The 18389-nt window shown below is 32.5% G+C and overlaps 1 protein-coding gene and 1 long non-coding RNA gene across 2 annotated transcripts; both read right to left on the reverse strand.

Moving 5' to 3' along the window:
* Positions 1 to 5494: 5494 nt before the first annotated feature.
* Positions 5495 to 7067, reverse strand: LOC135151087 (uncharacterized). The gene is made up of 4 exons (XR_010289565.1): positions 6917 to 7067; positions 6706 to 6802; positions 5859 to 6561; positions 5495 to 5763 (listed from the first exon to the last, which is right to left on the reverse strand). It is a non-coding gene; the product is annotated as an uncharacterized LOC135151087 (long non-coding RNA).
* A 5474-nt stretch (positions 7068 to 12541) lies between these two features.
* Positions 12542 to 16436, reverse strand: LOC135146780 (uncharacterized). Its single transcript, XM_064089916.1, has 3 exons — positions 15899 to 16436; positions 14013 to 14384; positions 12542 to 13932 (listed from the first exon to the last, which is right to left on the reverse strand). Exons 1-3 carry the CDS (start codon positions 16434 to 16436, stop codon positions 13595 to 13597), a joined length of 1248 nt encoding a protein of 415 aa, XP_063945986.1. The 3' UTR covers positions 12542 to 13594.
* Between the last annotated feature and the right edge of the window lie 1953 nt (positions 16437 to 18389).

The following is an 18389-nucleotide window of genomic DNA, read 5'->3' on the forward strand; positions in this document are numbered from 1 at the left end:
TTTCTTAAATATCCTCAGGTAGTATTAAAAAAATTAATCGTACATGTACATCATACTAACAAAAATGGTTCATCTCCATCATATAAAAATGATTATTTAGATACATAGTTAAAGATAATGACAAGTTATTTTCTTTAGAAAGTCTGCAATATCCATAAACCAATAAGAGTACAATCATTTTAAAAGCATAACAGAAGTCTCAGAAATAAAACAGCATAAAAAAAACTAGACATCAAAATTGATTTTAGCAATTCATGCAAAAAGAAATTAGTCAGATTCTTTAGCAGGCTCTTCCTTTTCTCTTCAGCAGGATCAGCACCAGAATCAGCAGTTGCAGCTGGAGCAGCAGCTACTACAAATTAACTTACTAAGATCTGCAAGTACTCCTTCACTTTATCAGCCTGTGGGAATAAGTACTCTGTCTCGAGGGCAATTGCCAATATATTCTTCTAGGCATCCTTGTAAGCTCGACTGGAGTGATAATCTCAATAGTAACCTTATTAATCTTAGTTGGGATATTGAGGACCTGGAAGAAGGATGTCCGAGAGGGATCAAGGCCCGTGTTCCCTGGGAGCACAACAACTTCGACAGGAGCAACCAAACCAACATGAGCAGGAGCTCCGACCTTGTACTAATTAGCAACCTCCTCACTCACTTCCTTCAAATCTCCCTTCGTAAAGATCAGCCCAACGTTTTCAACAAGTAGAGGGATGATATTAAGAATTGTAGTAGACGGATAAACTCTTATTGTCAGATTTCCCCAATATCAACTAGTTCATACGATATAATTTCTTGAAGGGCCTCAATTCCATGTATTCACAGTAACTCTGCCAGAAGGATATTTATCGGCAAGATATCTTGTGCAGTTGTGCTCACACCAACTGAGCATCCAACTAGTGGCATCAAACAAATGCTTCAATGACTCTCGTAGGCTGCAGCTCTCATCTTCGCATCTACAAACATCAAAACATTAATCATGTATACACATTCATCACCATATATACAAGGTCATAATTAAACGATGTGTTGACTTATATGTATGAAAAACCTTTGTGTAGGTAGGCGTAGCAGATATCTAAATTCCTCTTAAGATGCTCATGATCTGCTTGAGCCTCTGAGCAAGTGTGGACAGTTCCCATGACAGCTGAAGTTTCTGCCCCGCCCATAAACTAGTGTGGATTACCTGCATAAAAGTAGTTCATGTGAAAACCATGATTTTAAAACATGACACGAGCTCTTCAAGTACTATGTTACAAGATAATGCACATACCTTTAAAAACAGCAGCTCTGTCCTTGGGTTGAAAATGAATATGGCACCATTAATTGGTTTTGCAAATGCCTTAAACAACTAATTTTGAGATTAAACAACCAGCAGTATGAACAAGAGCAATCATCCAGCAAAGGCCATACAAAGAGGTCTAAATACACATGTGCACCCCACAGTGAGTGAGGGACTATGAATAAGAAACTCATATCTCTACGTTATCTAATAACAATCCAGCACAAGTGATATTAATCAACAACACACATACATAAACATTAACCATAAAAACAAATTGACCAACAGTCAACACACAAATTCCATAACATAAACAATCCACAGACATAATTCAAACCAATCCATAAATAGAAAAATCCGAACCAAGATCAAACGACCCATATCAATTTATTCTAACATTGAACCCAAACAATAGTTCAAAAGATAACAAAGCAAACAATCAGCCTAATGGCCGCCATTGTCATCCTCTGAGTCTTCTCCCCCATCCTCGCATCCACATGCACAGTTTGGTTGATTATCATTTAGAAGTTGTCGTCGGAGTGCATCAATTGTCTCCTGAAAAAGTTAAGAGGTTAGCTAAATGCAAGTATCAACTACATAAACAAGAAGCAACATATATAACTATACACTATCTAAGTTATCTTATTAGTACCTAGACTACATATATATACAAATCAAGACACATTGTACACTTGGTAGGAAAAAGTCGGCAGTGTCATAAAGATGTGAGAATTTTAATACCTTCAGTTTAGTGTTCTCATTCTTCAACCAATGGCCCATGACTTGATCAAGCACATCTGTTCCCAGCAGGTCAAATTGCACAAAGTCCTTGAAGGAGCTAAATTCAAATTAAAAAGAAAAAAGTATCGTCAAGAGAAATTAATCATGGAAACAAGAGAAATTACATATGGAAACAAAATAATTAGCCTAAATTTTGATTAAGGCATTCTGCACCTGTCTCTCCATATTTCATCTCGAAATTTCTGTCTTTTAGCTCGAAGCCTGTCGTTTTCGGCTCGGAGAGCAGCTATTTGGGCTTGGAGAGCAACTTTTTCTGCTCGGATAGCAGCGGTTTCCTCCTGAAAAAGTTGAGAGGTTAATTAATTAAATGCAAAGTATCAAATACATAAACAAAGAATAAGCAGCATAACTCCTAAATCATTCCTTCAACGATAACATAAGATGTGGCTTTAGTGAGTTAATACATTGGAAAAGATGAGAACTCCGATGTTATTCTTTGTACTTAACTCTTTATTCATACTTTATATTTATTTTATAAAAGTGAGAGAGAAAAGTTAATAAAGAGAGAGGGAAGATTGGAGGGGATTTTATAATATATTCATAAATAAAAACTTAAGAATTATTAAATGCTCGTTAAATTTTTAAAGAGTTTTTAAGAGCCTATCAGAGCACTAATTCTTGACTTGCTCCATAAATTAGAGCTAAGAGGTTGTTTAAAGAACTCATTGGAGATGATCTAAGTTATCTTTGTTTACGTTTATTATTTGCACGCATTTTGCGACTCTTATAATGTATAGTTCCATAACGTTGTTTTTCATTAATTTTTTTCTAATAAAAGTTTAAAGCCAAACTTTTATTGAGGAAAAAAAATTAAAAAAATATTATGAAACTCTACTTTATAGTAGGAGTCTCAAAATACGTGTTAAAAAGTAACGCACAAAGAGAGTAGAAATCAAGACACATGGTAGATTGTACACATGATAGGAAAAAGTCGGTAAAATCGTAAAGATATGAAAATTTTAACACCTCATCATCGTTCACCCAACCCTCGACTTGAGTAAGCTCATCTATTTCCGAAAGGTCAAACTGCTCAGAGTAGCTAAATTGAAAGACAAAAAAAAAAGTATCGTCAAGAGAATAGTCAATACAAATAATCAATCTAAATTTTGATTAAGGTTAATAAAACTGGTTTGCAGAGATCAAAACATGACAATATATAAATAATGCATGACTTTCATTTGTTTGGTAAGCGACCAATCAATCTTACGCTTCTGATGCATCAATTTGTTTCTCATTGTTGCTACCAGTAGCAGCAATTCCGCTTCGGCCACCATCAGCAGCAACGGCAGCCATATGGTTATTCCCACCTCCGTTCTGGTCAATTTTGCCGACTCCGCTTAGGCCAGCCTGTTGTCCTTTCACAGAGTTGTTGTTTCGCTCCGATCCATTTCTGTAGATACATTAAGATGACATTAGTTACATGGTGTGTCATTTATGTAACTATGTTAGTATACATTTTATATATACATATGTGTATATATAAGTTTGTATAAAAGAAAGAACAAAATGACTAGTAAAGAATTATGATTTTGTTCATATGGAGGAAGTTTCAGATTTCGTTGGAATTTATGAACCCGTAATATTTGATGAAATAGATAGTATTTATGTTATATATTATTTTAAAAAGATTGTGATATCTTATAATATATATTTTATATATTTGTATATTAAAAGTAAAACTATACTTGTTGGAAAATTTCTCAAAATAATTTATTTAATATTATACCACTGATAACAAAAGTATCTTACTTTTAAAACAAATCCACTTCTTATTATCGTATAATATATATATATATATATATATATAGGCGCGTATATTCATATGTTATTGATATATATTATTTTGAAAAATAGAATTTTTTTTATACATTATATATTAAAAAGTAAAAATACTGTTTGTTAGATATTTCTTAAAATATTATATTTATAAATATATTATTGATGATTTCAAAAATACTATCTTATAAAATAAGTCAATATTTAATTACACCAGCATCTAAACTATATTAATTAATTAATTAAGATAGAAAAAATAAGTTGTTTATATTAAGATATTGTATAGGTAATTTTCTTTTAATAATTTTTTAAATACTAAATGTCGGTACATTTGAAAGAATTATAACCATTATTGACTTTCAAATATTTGTTAATAACAAAATTGTAAATTATATACACAAGATTATTTATTCATATATCTATTATTATCTTTGTAAAAATTAATAACTACGTAACAAGTCTTAGCAATAATAAAAAGCAATCATGTATACTCACATCTGTCATTTATACATGATAAAAAAATTGCAAATAATTATTTCTAACGAAGAGGAAAAACTCATAAAAAATCATTTTTCATTTATTATACATACAAGGTGATTCACAAATAATAAATTATTGGGAAAAATATTATGATAAATTATATAAATATCATCATGTGATCCACAAATAAATTCCATTTCTAATTAAGATAAATTGTTTTTCTATTTATACAAAAAATTGAAAAAAACCATAAATTCTTTCACAAACATACAAACCAGCAAAAGAAAAGAACAAGAGTCACTTGCCTTTAAAATCAAAATAATTTATATTTTATCATAAAATTCAACAATATATATATATAATGAATACGATAAAAATTTATACCTTAAAAGGATGAAATAAAATAAAATTGTGAAAGAAAAGTATAGGGTGTGAGAGATAGAGTATATATTGTGAGAGATAGATGAGAGACAGATCGATGAGGAATACAATGAGGGACGAGTCCTATTTATAGGAGCATAGGAACATTCGGGAAGGGGGGATTGACAATATATTTATTTATATTATTTATTGTATATCTGTTAACCGATATTTTTCAATAAATAGGATACGATATTGATATCGTATCTGCATGATTTGTGATATTTTGTATATCCTTTTGATGGACACCAAGATGACACATGTGCTTACATCATTTTCTAGCATCTCATATTTTGTAATTGTAATTGTCATCGGGTAGTTGATTTCCAATTAAGCCCAAACATTTATTTAATAGACAAAAACTAGCCCATTAAATAATAATTTCACTTAGATGCAGAGGGAATGTTGAAAAGTTATCTTGTCTCTCAACTCAATTTTTTTAAAAAAAATTAGACAAGTCAACAAATGTATTTAATTAAATTGAGTTATGTGTGTATGTGACAACATTTAAAAAATTATTTTGAAAAGAGAAATGAGATAAAAATTTTGTAACAAAATTTTACAGAAAAGATATGTAAAAAGAAAGATATGTAAAAAGACACGAAGTAATAAGATAAGACCTACATTCTCTGGAGCTAATATCTACTTGTGCATGAATAACAAGAACTTGTAAAGGTCCTAAAGGAACATATCATTATACAGACTAGACAACTAAAAATCTATTAGAAGTGAGTCTTCGAACTACAAGAGCTGATGGTCCAGCCAGAATAGTTATCCGGTTTAAATTATGCAGAGATTGAATTACTACTCTCAAATGCATTGTAATAGCATACAATTGGATGATTGGACATACCACATAAGCAATGAAACAATGTCAAATGATTGGGAGGAAAATTTTGTGTCTTCCCTGGAATAAATCAGCGCCCTGAGAACTTTCATGTTATCAATGTGAGTGACATCAAACAAATGCTTCAATGACTCATCGGCTGCAGCTCTCATCTTCTCATCTACAAACATCAAAACATTAATCATGTATACAGATTCATCACCATATATACAAGGTCATAATTAAACGATGTGCTGACTTATATGTATAAAAAACCTTTGTGTAGGTAGTAGATATCTAAATTCCTCTTAAGATGTTCATGATCTGCTTGAGCCTCTGAGCAAGTGTGGACAGTTCCCATGACAGCTGAAGTTTCTGCCCCGCCCATACACTACTGTGTTTTACCTGCATAAAAGTAGTTCATGTGAAAACCATGATTTTAAAACACGACACCTTTAAAAACAGCAGCTCTGTCCTTGGGTTGATATTGAATATGCCACCATTAATTGGTTTTGCAAATGTCTTAAACAACTAATCTTGAGATACATAATCAACTTATAATAGCATGAATTAAGCTTTAATGACCCTACTTCCTAGTGGCATATCTCTATAGTAGGGGTTCTACTTTATCCAATAACAATCCAGCACAGGTGATATTAATCAACAACACACATACATAAACATTAACCATAAAAACAAATTGACCAACAGCCAACACACAAATTCCATAACATAAACAATCCACAGACATAATTCAAACCAATCCATATATATAAAAATCCAAACCAAGATCGATCAAACGACCCATATCAATTTATTCTAACATTCAACCCAAACAATAGTTCAAAAGATAACAAAACAAACAATCAGCCTAATGGCCGCCATTGTCATCCTCTGAGTCTTCTCCCCCATCCTCGCATCCACATGCACAGTTTATTCGATTATCATATATAAGTTGTCGGGGAGCATTGTTTTCATCCTGAAAAAGTTGAGAGGTTAATTAAATGCTAGTATCAAATACATAAACAAGAAGCAACATACATATATATACACAAATCAAGGCACGTTGTACACATGGTAGGAAAAAGTCGGCCGTCTCATAAAGATGTGAAAATTTTAATACCTTCAATCTAGTGATCTCATTTTTCAACCAACTCTCCATGAGTTGATCAAGCTCATCTGTTCCCAGCATGTCAAATCCCACACAGTCCTTGAAGTAGCTAAATTCAAATTAAAAGAAAAAAGTATCGTCAAGAGAAATTAATCATGGGAACAAGAGAAATTACATATGGAAACAAAATATTAGCCTAAATTTTGATTAAGGCATTCTGCACCTCCAAAATTCATCTCGAAATTTCTGTCTTTCAGCTCGAAGCCTGTCATTTTCGGCTTGGAGAGCAGCTATTTGGGCTTGGACAGCAACGTTTTCTGCTCGGATAGCAGCGGTTTCCTTCTGAAAAAGTTGGGAGGTTAATTAAATGCAAGTATCAAATACATAAACAAGAATAAGCAGCATAATTGTATACTGTCTTGCACCATTTCCAATCGTGCTCGTAAAGCATTCCTTCAACGATAACATAAAATGTGGCTTTAGTGAGTTAATACATTGGAAAAGATGAGAACTTCGATATTATTCTTTGTACTTAACTCTTTATTCATATTTTATATTTATTTTATAAAAGTGAAAGAGAGAGGGAGATTGGAGGGGATCGATTTTATAATATATTTATAAATAAAAACTTAAGAATTACTAAATGCTAGTTAAACTTTTAAAGAGTTTTTAAGAGCTTATTAGAGCACTGATTCTTGACTTGCTCCATAAATTTAGAGCTAAGAGGTTGTTTAAAGAACTCATTGGAGATGATCTAAGTTATCTTATCGGTACCTAGACTACATATATATACTCCCTTCGTCCCAGCACGTTGTTTACGTTTTTGCACGCATTTTGAGACTCTTATAATGTATAGTTCCATAACATTTTTTTAATTTATTTTTTTTGTAATAGAAGTTTAAAGGCAAACTTTTATTGAGGAAAAAAAATTAAAAAAATATTATGAAACTCTACTTTATAGTAGTAGTCTCAAAATGCGTGTTAAAAAGTAAGGCACAAGAGTACAAATCAAGACACATCGTAGATTGTACACGTGGTAGGAAAAAGTCGGTAAAGTCGTAAAGAAATGAAAATCTTGACACCTCCAATTGAGTGAGCTCATCGTCCCCCCAACCCTCGACTTGAGTAAGCTCATCTATTCCCGAGAGGTCAAACTGCTCAGAGTAGCTAAATTGGAAGGGAAAAAAAATCGTCAAGAGAATAGTTAATACAAATAATTAATCTAAATTTTGATTAAGGTTAATAAAACTGGTTTGCAGAGATCAAAACATGACAATATATAAATAATGCATGACTTTCATTTGTTTGGTAAGCGACGAATCAATCTTACGCTTCTGATGCATTAATTTGGTTCTCGTTATTGCTACCAGTAGCAGCAATTCCGCTTTGGCGACCATCAGCAGCAACGGCAGCCATATGGTTATTCTCACCTCCGTTCTGGTCAATTTTGTCGACTCCGTTTAGGCCAGCCTGCTGTCCTTTCACAGAGTTGTTGTTTTGCTCCATTTCTGTAGATACATTAAGCTGACATTAGTTACATGCATGTAATTTGTTATGTGCATGTGTGTCATCTATGTAACTATGTTAGTATACATTTTACATATACATATGTATAGATATAAGTTTGTATAAAAGAAAGAACAAAAAGACTAGTAAAGATTAATTATGATTTTATTCAGTATCATAATATGGAAGAAGTTTCAGATTTAGTTGGAATTTATGAACCCGTAATATTTGATGAAATAGATAATATTTATGTTATATATTATTTTAAAAAGATTGTGATATCTTATAATATATATTTTATATATTTGTATATTAAAAGTAAAACTATATATATATAGGCGCACGCGCGTATATTCATACATTGTTGATATATATTATTCTGAAAAATAGAATTTTTTTTTATACATTATATATTAAAAAGTAAAAATACTGTTTGTTAGATATTTCTTAAAATATTATATTTATAAATATTTTATTGATGATTTCACAAAAATACTATCTTATAATATAAGTCAATATTTAATTACACCCGCATCTAAACTATATTAATTATTTAATTAAGATAGAAAAAATAAGTTGTTTGTATTAAGATATTGTATAGATAATTTTCTTTTAATAATTTTTTAAATACTAAATGTCGGTACATTTGAAAGAATTATTTGTTTAACAATTGACTTCCAAATATTTGTTCATTCATGACAAAATTGTAAATTATATACAAAAGATTATTTATTCATATATCTATTATTATCTTTGTAAAAATTAATAACTATGTAACAAGTCTTAGCAATAATAAAAAGCAATCATGTATACTCACATCTGTCATTTGTACATGATGAAAAAATTGCAAATAATTATTTTCTTACGACGAGGGAAAACTCCTAAAAAATCATTTTTCATTTATTATACATACAAGATGATTCACAAATAATAAATTGTGGGGAAAATATTATGATAAATTATATAAATATTATCTTGTGATCTACGAATAAATTCCATTTTCTAATTAAGATAAATTGTTTTTCTATTTATACAAAAAATTGAAAAAAATCATAAATTCTTTCACAAACATACAAACCACCAAAAGAAAAGAACAAGAGTCTCTTGCCTTTAAAATCATAATGATTTATATTTTATCATAAAATTCAACAATAAATATATATATAATGAATAAGATTAAAAATTTATACCTTAAAAGGATAAAATAAAATATAATTGTAAAAGAAAAGTATATGGTGTGAGAGATAGAGTATATATTGTGAGAGTATATATTGTGAGAGATAGATGAGAGATAGATCGATGAGGAATACAATGAGGGACTGGTCCTATTTATAGGAGCATAGGAACATTCGGGAAGGGAGAAATTGACAATATATTTATTTATACTATTTATTGTATATTTGTTAACCGATATTTTTCAATAAATAATATATTTATTTATACTATTTATTGTATATCTGTTAACCGATATTTTTCAATAAATAGGATACGATATCTGTTAACCGATATTTTTCAATAAATAGGATACGATATTGATATCGTATCTGCATGATTTGTGATACGATACACGATTTGTGATATTTTGTATATCTTTTTGATGGACACCAAGATGACACATGTGCTTACATCATTTTCTAGCATATCATATTTTGTAATTGTAATCGGGTAGTTGATTTCAAGACAAATGTAACATTAAGCCCAAACATTTATTTAATAGACAAAAACTAGCCTATTAAATAATAATTTCACTTGGATGCAAAGGGAATGTTGAAAAGTTATCTTGTCTCTCAACTCAATCTCTTTTTAAAAAATTAGACAAGTTAACAAATGTATTTAATTAAATTGAGTTATGTGTGCATGTGATAACATTAAAAAAATTGTTTTAAAAACAGAAATAAGATAAAAATATTCGTAACAAATTTTTACAAAAAATTTTGTAACAAATTTTTACAGAAAAAATATGTAAAAGGACACGGAACAATAACTAATAAGATAAGACGTACATTCTCTGGAGCTCCTGTCTAGCATGGATAACAAGAATCTCATATCATTCCATGTCATTCTAAATACACAAATGTATGTTTAAAATTTCTTATAATTAATAATTAATGTCTATATGCTCATAATTTTACTTTAATATTATTAATATCTTTTCTACTTCTTATAAACCTAGAATTTGTGGTTTTATAAATATGATGGTTTTATGAATTTTACATGTAGACAATTTCATAAATTTAATAAAACATAAATTAACTCTAAAGTCTGAAGGGCATATCGTTTAACAAACACGACACATTAATCTTGCATAAACCTAATATAAATTCCCTTAAAAAACTCTTAATTTATGTGTTTAAATAATTTTTTTGATATATACAACTTATATCATGTATAAAAAAATTTAATATTATAATAAATTATTTTTTAAAGTAGCCTTTTACATATTCTTACAAAATCAAATTTAAGAAATAAAAATATGTCATTAAAAAAGTTAAAATGTTTAACTTCTCACAATTTATAAGTCAAAAGTTGATTTATAAACTCTTTACTAGATCATACAAATAAATTACTTTTAACTTATAAATCAAAAAAATTGGATTTAAAAACACAGTCAAAAACACTTTCTGCATCATATCTGCGAGCCTGGTAACCAACCACCCCAGTTCCCAACCCAGATGTAACGTAGGTGATCAAACTTTAGAGCTGGATGGAGCTGAGTCAAGGACCACATTGACATAATCATTATGCACAACCACTTTTATGATACCATCTCCCATACTCTCTGCTTCTCTAGTCATGGCGGTGTCTCTACATAATGGTGTTCGACACAATAAATATGCATCGACATGTTAATCATATATGTTTTCTTTCCACTGGAGTCAAGCCTGTGACATAGCCTGGTCTCGAGTACACCAAGGAAGAAGCAAAGTGTTCCTTTTCTAACTTTTCGATGTGCATGACTCCGGTTATTATTTCAATTTATGCGGGTCATTTTCGAGTCGAATTTTGAGTTTTCGTGGATTTGAATCACCCAGGGACTTTTACTTCACTGTATATGCCATGGCATGTTCGATTTAATTTAATAGATCGAAAGATATATAAGTTCTCGAGCATTTGAAACATACTTTCCCAATCTTATTCTGAGATTTTCCACACTTTTTTAAATGTTTTTCTAACATTAGCCATCAGGTTTCAGCTGGGCAGTAACTTCACGATTGTCTAGTACTCGCTCCGTCCCTCCCATTTTTTTACACTTTCTTTTTTGGGATGTCCCATCCAATTCTTTACATTTCAAAACTTACTCAAAATAGTCAATGGGTCCCATCACTTCTTCACTTTTATTTCCTTTTCACACTACTTTTACTCCACTATCTTCTTTTTATACATTAAAAATCAATGGGTCCCACCACTTCATCCACTTTTCTTTCTCTTTTCCACTACTTTATACATATTTTTTAACCTCCGTGCTCAACACAAACGATAAGAAATGGGAGGGACGGAGGGAGTACATTTTTCGGAGTAGTCTGCTCAGAGTAGCTAGCAGGGAGATATTTGCTCGCTCCTTGAAGACTTTATCTTGTATTTTTTAATAGACATAGTCTGGTCGAGATTCGTCGTTATGCATTGTTTAAACTACCTGCAAATTCAGTTCCATTGGGTTGTCGGGACAAGTTTTAACTTTCTCTAAAGATAGCCCGGACAATAATTGGAAATATTGCAAATTCACAAATAAGTCCATTACAAATTTAAATAGATATATGCCTCTTATTAGTCGAGTGGCCCCTGCGGGTTCTCATTCATATATAAGACTTTTTCACCAGACATTTATAGCCCAGAGTTTAAGAATCTCTTTCCACTGGAAGGTGTAAATGAACACTGAGTGTCGCATCAAGTTCCTTGGGAAGAAAAAGGCTGACTACATTGCCTACACGTCTCAGCGTAGAAGAATTTTAAGCTCGTTAGACCATGACTTAATATTATTTGGTAAGAGACATGTGGATCCATTAACCTCAACCTAAACATCATTGTATGACCATATAAAAGTGTTAAGCAATGAAATTAACCAGAGGTGTTTATGCCTTTTAAGCTTAATTAGGTTGGTTAAACTTCATTATAGATTGAAACAATCAGGTAAAGTGGATGAGGAAGATTCATCTTGTCTGATTGTACGAAATTACAGGATATGTTTCGTCAAAAAGAAGCAGAAAAATAAGCAGTTCGAAGAGTAGAGATCCATTCGATGAACACATCTTCTGTCCACACAGAAATCATTAAACTGATCTATTTCTTACAATGCCACGAAAATATAGTAAACGAGAAACTGAAATTCAATAGAAGTTGGAAATAATAAAAAAGAAACTCAAACTATATGAATCTTTGTTAGTCTACGATCATAAATCATCTTGATCGACTGAACAATGACGAGAATGAAGAAAAAGCAACAGATTAGGCACACGGTAATCGCCAAGGCTGGTGAGTGGAACAATACAACATATGTTCCAGTGATAAATGTCAACATCATTCCAATGACGGAAACAATAATGAGGACAGTTGATGCAGCATTCAGTTTTGACACTTGGAGTGGATCATCATACATAGTAGAAAAATAAAGAACAAGTCGACAACATTAGAGCTAAAGCATCTGAGATCATGAATGCCTTAAAAGCAGTTTTCCTAGAAAGAAGTACCAAACCTTGATCGGGTTCTCCACTCTCATGGTAACCTCCTGGAAAAGTAAATCCGACGGTAAAGGTTACCGTAGTTATAAGCGCGCGGTAACTATGATTTGTGTGTTGGTTCTTTGCCTATACCTTTCAAGATCATCTTTCACCAGTTTAAACTCATCTTTCTTCCTTTTAATCTCTCCTTCAATCAGTAATCTCTTAGCTTTTATAAATTCAGGTTCCTTTCCGAACCTGATTCCAAAGGGCACTGGACTCGGGTTATGTAATTTGATGCTTCTGTGCCAAAATTTCCACTTGTGTTTAGCTTGGATATTATCGATTTCTATTCTAATTCGTACCTATAATGAATCAGGAGGATATAATTAGATACTTAACTAACTTGCATATAAAAATACTCCATGGTGATATCAGTTACTTAAGAGAAAAGTATCAACTTCAAATAAAAATTTTACTATTATTTGCTAAATTTGACTAGTGATAACGTACCTGGTCGTCCGTGACGTTCTTACTGAAATATAACATGTCTACAGGAGTCCACCCATCATTGTTTGTTGCATTTTTATCAATGCTGACACTTTTAATGAATTCAGGTACATAACAACCCTCACGGATAATTAGTATATGAAGAGGTGTATTTCCATGGATGTCTTTCTGATTCAATATATCGATATTTTCCACGGAGCTAGTTTCACAGAACCTCAATATATACTTTATCATTTGTTTGTTTTTTCCAGACGCCATGCCATAAAGTGCAGTATATTTTGACCATTAAAATTAACATCTGCGCTGACCGATTTTGACCCTATTACATGGCTGAACATATATAGTTGTACCGTAGAAAGATGTCCTTGTTCTACTGCCACAAAAAATGGTGGAGGTATGTTTTCTCTGGGCACAAACTGGTATCCTGCTACCTCGTCTTGCTTATCTAGCATCTCAAGGATTATTTCATCAAATCCGTAATAAGCGGCGTAATGAAGTGGTGTCCACCCTCTGTGGTCTTCCCATGTTACTAGATGGCGGTTACGGCGTAAAAGAACAAGTGCAGTGTCTGAAAAAGAAAACAACGATGAATTGCATATCTTATGTCCCTGATAATCCAACAGGTATTCAAGCACATTGCATATATACCTGCATCACGCCCTATAATAGCAGCATGCAAAGTGGTCTGACCCCAATGACCAATTTCATTTCTGGCTTCATAAGTTTCACAGACTAGTTTGACAATGTCTTTATACCTCTTTTCGGCCGCTATGTAAGCTAAAGACTTGAGATCACTGTTTTTATTTGAACGCTTGTGGTGATATTCCGGATCTTCCTTCAGTATCAGCTCCACCGCATCCTTGTTATTTCCCATCACTGCCAGTTGCAAGACATTGTGGCCATCCTGGTCAGTGATATAAAACAAGGCTTCAAAGCTGTTATATGGTGCATCCTCATGACAAGCTGAACGTTTGGCTGCTTTCCAAAGTTCCTTGGCAGTGGACAGATGCTTATATTTTTCTGCACATGATTACACAAACTAAAACTAAAACATCTATAACTATCATTTATATATATATATTGTATATGAATTATATTCATTTCCTAATTTGTAAAGAATATAACTTCTGTAAAATATGAATTTCAATATTCTAAAATTATATTTATTGTTTTATGATTTAAAGACAAAATCTCATCCTAATAAATGTAGCAATAAATGTAATTTATTGTATATTAGCAGGAAGATTTACTTAATAATATGTATATGCGCTTTTAAATCTGTTTTAAAAAATTTAAGTACTATAACCTAATATTTTTGTTGTAATATCTCAATAAATAAAATACTATTGACTTGATTTTTGGTATATAACTACGACGAGTACTTAATTTACGATCCGTACAGTTGGATCGCCTAAAAAACAAATTTATTTTTTTATAAAAAAATAACCCTACGTCTATATTTATGAATAACATAATATTTTCGTTATAATATCTCAAAAAATAAAATCCTATTAACTTGATTTTTGGTATATAACTACGATGAGTACTTAATTTACGATCCGTACGGTTCGATCACCTAAAAAGCAAATTGATATTTCGGAAGTATAAAACCTAGGATAATTTCTAATAAAATCCAAACCCTGAACTCTCACATTCACTGCAATGCATGATTCGTAATAGAATATCATCTTTATAATTTTTTTTTATTTTTCTTCTTTTGCTATCATGATTAGTACCTTAAATTAGACCATAGCAAAAATATTCTACATTTTTTCTATTGTTTGAATAATTAATTTGAAATTAGTTAGTTGGTATTTATATTTTGTTATGGAAATAAAATAAATTTAAAAATCAAATATTAAGTGATGAATAATTTTTTATTAATTTATTAACTAACTAAAGCTAGTTTCAATGTTTTAATTTTTTTTTAATAGTTTACTTAGCTGAATAATTTTTTTTGTTTTTCTCACAGGTCAAAACCGACCGCAAGGGTTTTAAATTGGTCGAAAATGACAGAACGAAATGGTCGGTTTTCTGCACTTGAGTATGTGGTCGGAAATAAGTTAAATTTGGTCAGTTTTCTTTGTTAAAATTATGAGTTTGGTCGGAAATGTGTTGCATCTGGTCGGTTTTCTGTGTTAAAATTATGAGTTTGGTCAGAAATATCTTGAATGTGGTCGATCGGTTTTCTGGATGTACAATGTTTTTCGTTTTTTTTAATAGTTTACTTAGTCGAATAGAATTTATTGTTTTTCTAAGAAGTCAAAACCGACCGCCCGGGTTTTAATTCGGTCGGAAACGAAGCAGGTCATTTCCGACCGTCGTTGGTCGGAAATAAGCAGGGCTCCACCGCGTCCCCACTCAGCAAATCACAAGCCGACAACAAGTTAAAAGCTGACCAATTATTTTAAACCAGTGTAGGCGATCAGAAATGACCATAGGCGGTCGGAAATGTGGCGGTCGGTTTTAGCGACGTGGCGTCCATGTCAGCTGAAGAACGTTGGTGAGCGGGACCCACGCCCCTTATAACCGACCGATTTTGTGCGGTCGGTAATGGCGGTCGTAAATGACTATGTGGGTGTAGCCCAGTTTTGCTGCAATGTAGATGGGAGTTTCATAGTTACAGTTCTGAATATGTCTATCCCTCGGATCTGGCTCCACTATCAGCTTAACAATACCCATGTGATGATTGCTGACTGCTAGGTGCAAAGCAGTGCTCATCTTCTCATCAGCTCGCCTAATAAAATCTTCAACTGGATCATGTATATCATCATCACCAAGCGGAGAAGACAAAGCTCTGGCTGCATCAATCAGGAGCTCGACCACTTCAGTGTGTCCATGATCTGCGGCCAGGTGAAGCGCAGTTTGTTTAAACGTATCCAGCTTGACCAAAAAAAAAATTTGTTCAAACATTTTCATAATGCTTCGCACGCGTTCTGCATGACCATACATGGATTCGACGTGAAGGATAGTTCTATCGTGTTGGCTGAGGCGATCAGCTTTCTTCTCTAATTCGGCTATGGCTTCGGCATCTCCAGCCAAGGCATCGGCATACAAAGTATCAAGATCCATAACAATATATGATTCTACTCGGGAAACGTAATGCAAGCAAACAATGCGGCAGCTATGCTAACTCGAGATACTTTTTATGTAGTCATGTCTGTGAAGGTTTGCTACTCAAGTGGACAACACGGCAGGGCTACTAAAATAATATCAGATCCCCTTAATACGGTAGTCGCGTTGTAACGTTCAAAATAGTTTTGGGAGGTTTGGGTGAGTTTAAAATAAGTACTTCTTAATTAAAGTAAAAAATTGAAATAGAAGTTGGAAGCAAGTTAAAAATGATTAAATTATTTGGAAAAGAAGTAGAAAAGAAAAGCTAGTATCGTAACTTCTAACAATTACTTCTGCTTTTTTTTCTAAGAAAAGTAGCAATATTACCATGTCGGTATAGCAAATGATACATTCTTCTTGTTTTTTTTTTCTGCAAAATGCAAATGGAATATTGATCAGTTTCACCGTTTACTAGCAGAGACCCTCAACACCTTAGAGAGAGGATGTACATGAGGGCGGCGTCGAATAGGATGAAAATCTTAGCCCAACTTCTCGCAAGCAAGGTCCACTCAAATCGGAGCTCAAAATGACTTGCCAATGTAGCGCTAGCTAAAACCCACAATATAATGTTCCAACAATTAGAGAGGTCATGAGATATCGGCAGAATTTCATCCCTTTGCATGTATTGGTACTCTTCACCCTGCTTATTTTGCTGCTTCTTTTTGAGAAACCAACAAGACTCATATGTTAACCAGTACAGAAACGGCCTATAGCGTCGGTCAAAACATACTTTTAGCGTCGGTCAAGTGGCGTAGTATATGCAGGCGACACTAAAGGTATGGACCTGTTACATCGGTTGTTTAGGCGACGCTTAAAATAGTCATAAGCAATGATGTAGAACATCATTGCGATAACAGAAATAATATTGAGCGCAGTTGATGTGGCATTGAGTTTTGATACTCGGCGTGGATCATCATACATTGCTGCAATGAAGTAGAGAAATAAATAACAAGTTGGGAGCACCAAAGCTAAAGCATCTGATACCATAAATGCAATAAAAACGGTCTTTCTAAAAACTGCCAATCCTTGTTCCCGTTCTCCGCTTTAATGGTATCCTCCGGGCATTGTAAATCCTACCGTAAAAGTTAATGTGGCGGTGAGCGCGGTCCCGATTATCTGGATGTTGGTCCTGTGTCTATACATTTCTTGATCATCTGTCACCAGTTTAAGATCATCTTTCTTCCGTTTGATTATCTGGAATATGAGGCTTGTTCAAAAAGTTATCGATGTATTGTATGCTTTAGCTAGAAATAGACACTATCTTATTGTGTAACTACTTACTAAATAATTCAATTTTCAGCTATTTAAAGTATCAGAAAAATTATTAATTTCTTAAATATCCTCAGGTAGTATTAAAAAAATTAATCGTACATGTACATCATACTAACAAAAATGGTTCATCTCCATCATATAAAAATGATTATTTAGATACATAGTTAAAGATAATGACAAATTATTTTCTTTAGAAAGTCTGCAATATCCATAAACCAATAAGAGTACAATCATTTTAAAAGCATAACAGAAGTCTCAGAAATAAAACAGCATTAAAAAAAACTAGACTTCGAAATTGATTTTAGCAATTCATGCAAAAAGAAATTAGTCAGATTCTTTAGCAGGCTCTTCCTTTTTCTCTTCAGCAGGATCAGCACCAGAATCAGCAGTTGCAGCTGGAGCAGCAGCTACTACAAACTTACTAAGATCTGCAAGCACTCCTTCACTTTATCAGCCTGTGGGAATAAGTACTCTGTCTCGAGGGCAATTGCCAATATATTCTTCTAGGCATCCTTGTAAGCTCGACTGGAGTGATAATCTCAATAGTACCCTTATTAATCTTAGTTGGGATATTGAGGACCTGGAAGAAGGATGTCCGAGAGGGATCAAGGCCCGTCTTCCCTGGGAGCACAACAACAT

Source organism: Daucus carota, chromosome 3 (assembly GCF_001625215.2).
Source record: "Daucus carota subsp. sativus chromosome 3, DH1 v3.0, whole genome shotgun sequence".
Lineage (NCBI taxonomy): Eukaryota > Viridiplantae > Streptophyta > Magnoliopsida > Apiales > Apiaceae > Daucus > Daucus carota.

Excerpts from the sequence above, each read along its gene's own strand:
- LOC135146780 (XM_064089916.1), bottom strand. The coding sequence starts at position 16,436 with ATGGATCTTGATACTTTGTATGCCGATGCCTTGGCTGGAGATGCCGAA. Across the intron at positions 14,385-15,898 it reads TTACCGACCGCACAAAATCG|AAAAATATAAGCATCTGTCC; the intron begins GTCGGTTATAAG and ends AATCATGTGCAG. Across the intron at positions 13,933-14,012 it reads TATTATAGGGCGTGATGCAG|ACACTGCACTTGTTCTTTTA; the intron begins GTATATATGCAA and ends TTTCTTTTTCAG.